Source organism: Acipenser ruthenus, chromosome 13 (genome assembly GCF_902713425.1).
Source record: "Acipenser ruthenus chromosome 13, fAciRut3.2 maternal haplotype, whole genome shotgun sequence".
NCBI lineage: Eukaryota > Metazoa > Chordata > Actinopteri > Acipenseriformes > Acipenseridae > Acipenser > Acipenser ruthenus.
In genome coordinates, this window is record NC_081201.1 from 23,871,404 (window position 1) to 23,880,858 (window position 9,455).

Below are 9,455 nucleotides of genomic sequence, written 5' to 3' on the forward strand. Positions count from 1 at the left end.
ATAATGTGCAAATAAAAGAAGCATTTGGTTTCCTCAGTTTAAAAGATACAGTCTGGTCTTTATGTTGCCCTTTCTGGAATGTTCCGTAGCTTTTGGTGGCTTCACTTGGGCGTTGCATTCGCCGGAAAACTGAAAATAAATCCGTTTTTTGCAAACAAATACAAGACTTCTTTGAAATTGCCCAAGCAGGGGTCGGCACCATATCGAGTGGTGACGGACATTTAAAAAAAAACAAAAAAAAAAAAAACCATTGTCCACAGACAAACACAACGGAAGTTATATACAATTACATGCGTGTGTGTTAGACATATTCATGCCACGGACATACCTGTCCGAGTAAGGACAAGTTGTCGACCCCTGGCCCCAGGCTTTTGTAAATTTCCTTTCCAACGAGCAACTGTAGTCAATAGCGCATGCTCGGTTGCATTGAGGCTATTTTACCCGAAGAGGTCCCCGCCTCTCGGGCTAGTCTGTGGTGTATTATTACTCCACCTACCGATAGGTTATAAAAGCCGCGGAGTGCATCGCCAGTTGCCGACTGAACCAAAAGCTGCAGAACATTCCAGATAGAGCATCGTAAAGCCTAGACTGTATTTTTAAGTTTGCAAAACCAACTGCTTCAAACGCTTCTCAATAGGTATGTATACAAACGTTGGTGAACTGTGCATTTTTTTCCATTAAAGTAATGGCTAAATAAATGTAGATATAATTTTTAGCCACTGTTATAATGGTGGGCGGTTTAAAGAGATATGAGACATTAAAATGTTAAGTATAACGTTATTTAATCGGGTTATGCATGTATTATATTGTTTTTGTTATATGTAAAAAATAAATACGTGTTACATTTTTATCTAACAATGATTTATTTCTGCAAAAACCATGCAGGTTTCATTGATTGTATTGCATCAGCCGGCAAAGTTACATTGGGGTTTCCCACCCCCACACACACTTAAATGCGCATGCGCATGCGTAGCATAAGCTGCGCGAATCAATAGGCGGCTGTGTCTACAGACTGTAATGCGATTACTTGTGTATGTTATTTACATCACAACTGAGAATTATCCATACAAACAACAAAAACTATAACTTTATCCCAATCTAGGTTTGAAATAAAAATTCCCCACAGTTAGAGTACATTGTATGTGACCTGTAATAGAACAAATGCGTGTTTTGCTCAACTTACTGTCTTGTATTTTGTTTCTGCAGGTATTTATTTACTCTTTAAATCGTCGGATAGTTATGTCTATGGCCATCGCATTTTTCAGACATGGAAGGGTTGTGGTTGAGAGAGCAGTGAATATCGGCGCTTTCTGTAGTAAGAATTCTTGCAACACCATCGCACGAGGGATTTCATCAACCAGCGGAAGAAAGAATTTGGCAATCGTAGCAGAGAGGCGTTTTCAGCAGCCAGCCGCTTGGGACAATTTCGGAATTTGGTTAGACGAGCCTGTTGTGCTTCCTCCTCGTTCAGTAGATGCCAGTCACAACATAAAAACTAACATTCCCAATGCTGGCTGTGCAAGTCAGATTGGAAAAAGAAAAGAGAACGAAGACCGTTACTGCATTGGAAAGGTTTCCGACAGCATTTATTTCTTTGCGGTATTCGATGGCCATGGCGGAGATGCCGCCGCAGAGTTTTGCTCCAGGAATCTGCGTCACTTTATTATGTAAGTTTATTCTGGTTGCGTTTAATGTAATGGTAATGAATTGCTGTTAAATGTTATACATATAAACACATGTTAAAGTAATACTGTAGACATTTTGGTTATTTACTGTTTGGTAACGCTAGATTCAGCCTATTTTAATGTATATGCTTTCTGTTCTAGAAAGATTCGGTTCTAGAAAAAACTAGAAAATATGTGTGTAAGTAACATGTCTAATAACCTGTGGCCCATCCTTTTCAGGAAAAACATTCAGTTGGACTCGGATCTGGAATCGGTTCTAGTGAAGTCCTTCCTTCAAATCGACAATGCCTTCTTGCAGAGCTTTTACAGTTCAGGAGAAGGTGAGATTTCAAAATTAAAATGGATTTGCATGTACAGCAGTATGGGTTTCACACAGGGTATGGCACATATTCAACTTTTGCTTTACTTTTTGTTTTGAATTAGTATACTGTGTGAAACCGTGCTGTTCTGTAGAGACATTAATTGCAAGGCAAATTGGGCATGTTCTAGTTTGCTTAGTATGGAAAACAAGCTGTAAATGAATAGGTTAGACAATGAGCTTGCCTAAATAACATGCAGTAACTGGTCAGACCATAATGCATCAAGATACAGTACACAGATGGCTCATCAGTAATTGGTTTCTTCTGAACACATTATCTGCCATTGAATGTTGCTAAAAGTTTTGTTGAACAATTTTCTGGAGGGGAGTGGGTATCCTACATATTTTATCCCTAGTGATAATTACCAAACTGGTGGCTTTGTTTAAATATGCATGTTTGGATTTGTAATGCAAGTTGTAAAATGGCTTGCAGGCATATGCCACTGTAAATGAAAGTGCCCACTAAAGTAAAGCAACAAACTGTATTGAAAGGCATCATTTTGGCTGGCTTTTAATTTGCTTTATGTACGGAGTTTGAAGCAACAACTCTATTCCATTAGCTGTAATGAATAAACTGTATTTGGTCTTCTAGGCCCTAAATATACATATCTGTGCTTGTATAATATACAAACATTACAAAGTGGAATAGAGCTGTTCATGTCTTGAAATTGAATTAACAGGCATTTGATGAAGCCATAGCTGGCTGCTTTGTGGTTTGTTACTACTTTTATATTTCAACCTAGGTGATGGAGTCCAGCCCATCCATGTCTGGACTACCGAAGACTGCGAATGTTTTTTTAAAAACCATATAAACTCCTCGTGAGTTCTTTCTTCTTTTGAGTAGTTTTGCACAGATTGGCAGTAATTTTAAAAAGTGTTTCTAAGTTTTAATATGGTTTGAAATTGTAGTTTATGTAGCAGATCTTTTAAGATTTTTGTAGTTAAAAGTAAACCAAATATAGTACTGATACAACATTACTGTCCCCAGTTTAACTCCAGATGCTTATTAAAATAGTTAAATCTGTTTAATCATGCATTTGATGCATTACATGTTCAAATTTATTATAACCCATTTCAGTTTTAAAATTTTACATTTTAATGTCTACTCAATTCATAAATTAGAATATTAAAAAATGCATTAATTTGATATGGTTTAAAGGCTTTGATCTTTGCAATATCCTATTTTTGTGGTTCAATTTGCTGACATTTAATGTTCTTCCTTTTAGATGTTGCACTCTGTGCTGGAACGACAGCCACCGTTGCCTTGCTGCGCAATAAGACTGAGCTTGTGGTTGCAAGTGTTGGAGACAGTCCAGCTGTCCTCTGCCGTGAGGGAAAAGCAGAACCCTTAACTGAAGATCACAGCCCAAGGCGAAAAGATGAAAGGCAAAGGTGAGTCCAGTGTCAAGATCCCTAAAGAGTATTCACAGAACTGAACCTTTTTATATTGCATACTGCACAGGTGAGCAATTGGGAAAGGGTATAAGGAGGTGGCACACTGCTACAACTTTGCATTGGGGATCTCTAGGTGAAGTAGTGGTCCTCTGGCTCCCCACCCCGTGACTACCCACTATACACATTCCACTGTTGTGTATTGGAAATAACCACATTTTTATTTAAACTTCTTTGCAGAATTCAGCAGTGTGGTGGTTTTATTGACTGGAACAGTGCTGGTGAGCCTTATGTCAACGGAAGGCTGGCTATGACTCGGAGTATTGGTGATCTCCAGGTTAAACCTTACGGAGTGACAGCAGAGCCTGAAGTTACTGCAGTAAAGGTAAGATGAGCATTGCTGATCACCTCATTTACAGCTGCTGTTTCTTCTCGTCCTCCTGCCTTTGTTCAACTGAAATAAGTGTGTGGTTTTTTTTTTTTTTTTTTTAGTTGCAACATACCAAAGATTCCTTCCTGGTTTTAACAACTGATGGAGTTAGTGGGTTCATGGAAGGACAGGAAATGTGTGACATTGTGAAGAAGTGTCAGGATCCATCAGAAGCTGCTCTTATTGTTGCTGATCAAGTAAGTTTATTTCTATCTAGAGTTGCAGTAGTGATTCCTGCCAAGGATAAAGGTTGCAGAAACACTGCTTTTGACTATGTACAGGACAAAAAATGAAATGCCAGTTTGGAATGTTATTAATTTACAGACCTAGACACAGGATCGCATTAACAACAACACTATAGTACTATTTTTATTTACTTAACTGATAGGTCATGAGGGGTGCTACAATTGTAAAGCAATGCTTGCAATTCCATATCTCACCACAAAATACCACAATGGTTGAAAATACTTGGGAACCCGGACTTGTAGAGGGGGGCATGGAATTTGAATCTCATCTAGGCAGAGTTTGTTAAAACCTCATCCATAATTATAATCGGGGACACAATTAATATAATCACTTAATAGTATATTCATTTAATAGGGCAGCAGTGTGGCATAGTGGCTAGGGCTCTGGACTCTTGACTGGAGGGTTGTGGGTTCAATCCCAGGTGGGGGACACTGCTGCTGTACCCTTGAGCAAGGTACTTTACCTAGATTGCTTCAGTAAAAACCCAACTGTATAAATGGGTATGTAAAGAATAAAGTGTAAAATAATGTAATTGTATGTAAAAATAATGTGATATCTTGTAACAATTGTAAGTCGCCCTGGATAAGGGCGTCTGCTAAGAAATAAATAAAATAATATACTCTGTAGTCATTATTGGTGTTGGTGCTTTGAGTGACATGCTTTGTAATTTGACAGGCGCTGCAGTATGGATCGCAAGATAATATAACTACGATGGTGGTACCATTTGGTGCATGGGGAAAATACAAGAATGCCCTGACATCCTCAAGCTTTGGAAGAATCATGGTGGCTAGCGGCCGGTGGAGTTAACTGGAAATGCAGTATTATGATTGGTCTGTCGAGCCATCGCTGTTATGTATGTCTCTTGTACTGTTATCGCATGTCTCATTTCTTCATGCCATTGTTACTGTGGAAAAATGTGTGTCTTTAACTGTGCCCAAAGGATTAAGTTAAATAATATTTATTTTTTGTATTCTGCGAACTACACCTGCTGTCTGCCTTTTGTTATGAAAAGTGGAGCACAGCAAGCAGGACATCTGGACCTAAAAGGTTCTTGTACCATTTTTTTATGAAAGTTTACAGATTTGTGTTAAAATGCACTTCAAAAAGTGTTATTTTCATCACTTCTCCCCATTTTAGCTTCTGATGGATCCATTTGTTTTACACCAGAGGTTGTAGGCTGACAATGTAGGGTGGGGGCTGATGAATGTATTTTATTTCAGTGTATATCTGTAAATTATGTAGCATAAATGTTTGTAAAGATAAAAACAAATTCTTAAAGATGTGTTGTAAAGTGTGTTTTTTTTTTTTTTGTCTTGGTATTGCTAGAACAGTCCATAAATGCTGGTTAGATTGTATAGCCCAGTTATTTTTGGTTGAAAAGCAGATGAACCACCAATTAGATTTGTTAAACTCCCTACAAAAATATTTTTTTCTTTTATATACCTTACTGGCTTGTTGGTGGTATCACATTGTTGTAAAAAAAACTTACCTGAAATTTTTTTTTAAAATTAAACTCGGTTTCCACACCTTACCTGAAGATGTGTATGAAGTTGGTTAAGGTAAAAGCAGGGTTATTATCAGTGTAATTTGGAAAGGCCTGCTACCAATACATGCAGAGTTCTAGGGATTATAATTTCCATTGACTCAGTTTTACTCATTGGTGTTCGAACACCGGAGAGATTCTTTTTAATTTACTATAAACATGCAGCATGTGTTAACGTTTCTGTATGACATGGTGGACTACAGCTACTGGTAGTGTTATGTTTTAGAAAACGTGTATTTATTTGAAAAGAAATCTCTACAGTGATTCAAAATAGTCCTTGCATGTTTATGATGGTTGTCATGATTTCTAAGGGTACAATATAGATTGTACCTTTATTACATTTAGAAGTGTATACTATATGTAAGCATTTGCATATTCCTTCAATTAAGTGGTATATGTGTTGATGAAGCATCTCACGAACTACAAAAGACTACCAGGACTGCAGAATCGAAAAGATTAGTGCACACGAAGGACATTAAAGAATGTCAAAAGGAAGGTCTCCTAAAAGATGCTGACATTTGAAATAGATCTGGATAATGAAGGTGTGTACACTTTCAGTTGGCATTGCAGGTAAAATTGCATTCAGTAAATCCTCCCATCTACAATTTAGTATACTCTGCCCTCTTGTGGTGAAAACTGGAGGTGAATTCCTTGCACATTGGCTATATAATTTGTAGGTATAACTAAATTAGTCTCCAAGGTGTTTTGTTTTCATAAGCCTTTTCTATTACACAAAAAACACCGTATGAACATGGACTTTTTCATTCATATCCTTATGTTCTACAAGACATGTAGCAACTATGTAGGTGTCAAATAATGTCCTCTGTAACTATTAAACACTCAATAGTTTCCTACATGTCAGGTGTGACCTCATTGGTTTTCTAAATGCTGGTTATAGATAGATCAGTGGCAGACACAGATTTCTTAATTTTGACAGCATAATACGCCAGGCCCCTAAGTGTTTGATACAGTATATTGAAAGCAGTTTGCATGGTTACTCTTCCATACTTAACCATGAAAAAAAAAACATTCAGCAATAGAATATGTAGTAATCCTGCAAGAAACGTATGTGTCTGAGTAAAAGTCTAAATCAATGTCTTCAACTGAAGACCTTTTGAAACTTAGTGGAAATGTTTGTCAAAAAATATTATAGGTTTCTTTTAGCATTCTTGTAATCTTACTCTACCAAACCAATAGAGGTCACTGTAGTTTAATTTTAAGCCCCATACTTTTTTTCTTAGATTTAGTAAGAATGCCATACGTCTGGAAAAATGCTTACAGAAGAATCTTCTATTAATGATGAATGACCTTGGCAGAAAAGCAGGTGATCTGAAACTTGCCTGAACAGGATTTTTGTAAGAACAGAGAGATGTCATGTTTAGTTTAAAGCATTGAATAGCTAAAATGGGACCGTTATATTTTGACTATATTCTTGATAGACTGGATTTAAGTGAAAATAATAATATATAATTGCAGGCTTAGAAGTTTGATATGAACCTTCTACCAGCTTTTATCCAATATGTTTTAGTTAATTGTTAAACCACATCGATACATGTAATAAAGCCAACCTATTAAGAAGGATGTCTTTTGATGTTAAAAGGGAAATATATTTTTAACCCAGGATTGGAATAATTAAACCAAAATAGGTGTTATATATTAAACACATCTCTTTATATGTATTATTCTTATACTATGTATTATACTTGCACTGTATTCCCTTGCATGCTGTGTTCAGGAACTCCCTGGTACCAAAAGAGAATAACATCAGTTCAAAAGCTCACCTCACATATTTTGGAAATGTAGGGGAGGTGGATTATGGGATGATGACCCATTAGAAAGAGTTACTGGGTGTATTTGAAAATGTTATTCACTTGAAGGACATGAGCTGTCAAGGCATATTAACATTTAAGATTTAATTATGACTTCTGATGTAAAAAGCGAAGCAAAAACTCTATAAAAACAGAGGTAAAATCTTAGTCAAGTGTCACTCAACTTGCTAACTACAAGCTGTTCCATGCTCTGAAGATCTCTGATCGAGCTGATTGCTGTTGGTGTCGTATTTAGAAGTCTTTGCCTTTGAAGACAGTTTCTGTCCTTACATTATATTCTACACTTCCATATATTTTTTGGAAGGTAATAACTATTTTGAATCTATATCTCTTCTATATTGATGCACTGCTATAAGGTATATGACTTATGTTTTAGTCTAAGAGTGATATATTGGATGATCTAGAATTTAGCGGTGGGCATTTTTAGCTTTATGCATGCATAGCATAAGGGCAAAACATGTTATAACCATAAACGTATTGAAGTATTAATGCTATTATACCTGTTAAGGCACTGGCCCTCCGAGATTGCATGTCAGCAGGGATTCGACGTAATCAGTAACTACTCAATCCATTTTTAAGCATTTAATAAATCAAAGGGGTACTAATACTACTCTTGATTTGTTAAAACTTCAAATCGAATGAGTCTGTGTGAGTATCTTGATTATCAAAAGTCATCTGCATACGTTGCAAGCACAGTGCACGAACAATCCACTTACAGGAGTCCGAAACATCTTGCTGAACGTCTCCCCTGAGTTTAAGAGTGTGTTTAGAGTATATATATAAATAAAAAGAGTACGTGCGAATCTGACATGCTACCTAAGCATATCTGGCAGTGCCGTTGTTATACAACTTTCTTTGTGTGTGGGTGGTTTCCTGTTTTCTTGAACTGTATTCACCTTTTTGCTTTTGATCTTGTGATCTCCAGTAAACACATCCCATAGATATTATGTATGAAACGTGTTTGACAGCATTCCCCTGAACACGTGGATACAATTATCTAAACAATCACAATTACAGTTTGATGTTGAATAATATGTGCAGAGGAGGAGGCGGTAAAAGTAAGCTGATATACAATCTTCTAAATGCTGTTATTACTAACTTATTGCTGTTATAAGAGTGCCGATGCCACCACAGAAAGGCTGTAGTGGCAGTATCGTTGTTTAGGGGACCTGGTCTATTGCTGTGGGGAGTTTGGTGACACCACTGTTTGTAAAATCCTTTCCCAAATGACCTTCAATGGAATGGTTCTAAAGGAGATAGGGGGTAGCACAAGTGCAGCTACTGTACAGTGGTATGTGGTACTGTAATTGCCAGTGTTGTGTGATGCACTGCCATTACAGATTCTAACCCCTGTCATTGAGATGAGGTCAAAAACTGTAAACGAGCCTGGCTCTTTTGCATAGTGGTTAAGATGTGTGTGCCTGCGGTGTGTACGGTTGCAGGGTCACACCCAGCCTCATCTCATAGGATCTCATAGGTTGGCTGTCGCTGTTAACCAAGGTTAATGGGGGAAGAAGGTTACATGCAGTGTTAACTTTTATCAACATTTTTGGAGTATATCATTTATTACTATGGAAACAGTGCATTAATAATGGGGGTGGGGAGTGGGGGAGGGGAGAACTCCACAAAAATCAGTTCTAAAAGGGACAACAATTACAGATGATAACATTTAAATTAGTTTAGGAGCAGATCAGCACATTTGTTTTGTTTTCTTTGCCCTACTGGATGAAATAGGAGTTTCACATTATGCAATTTCCCCTTTTTTTCAAGGTTATTGACTACAATCAGCACATTTTAAGTATTCACTACAAGTCACACTTATTTGTGCTGACAGCATAGAAGAAGACACGAGCTATTAAACTAAAATTATACTGCAAACATTTTATGGTAAATGACAGCATAATAAATTATTTGTCTGATGTTCTGCAGTATCCAGGTCGATGCGTTACACAAATGATCCATGACAAAGACC

The 9,455-nt window shown here is 37.1% G+C and overlaps 1 protein-coding gene across 1 annotated transcript; it reads left to right on the forward strand.

Moving 5' to 3' along the window:
• The first annotated feature begins 483 nt into the window (after window positions 1–483).
• Window positions 484–5,389, forward strand: LOC117417638 (protein phosphatase 1K, mitochondrial-like). The gene is made up of 7 exons (XM_034029791.3): window positions 484–637; window positions 1,207–1,667; window positions 1,905–2,005; window positions 3,270–3,435; window positions 3,676–3,820; window positions 3,928–4,062; window positions 4,787–5,389. The coding sequence occupies exons 2-7, from the start codon at window positions 1,240–1,242 to the stop codon at window positions 4,916–4,918; spliced, it is 1,107 nt and encodes a 368-aa protein (XP_033885682.2). The 5' UTR covers window positions 484–637; window positions 1,207–1,239; the 3' UTR covers window positions 4,919–5,389.
• Window positions 5,390–9,455: the final 4,066 nt, after the last annotated feature.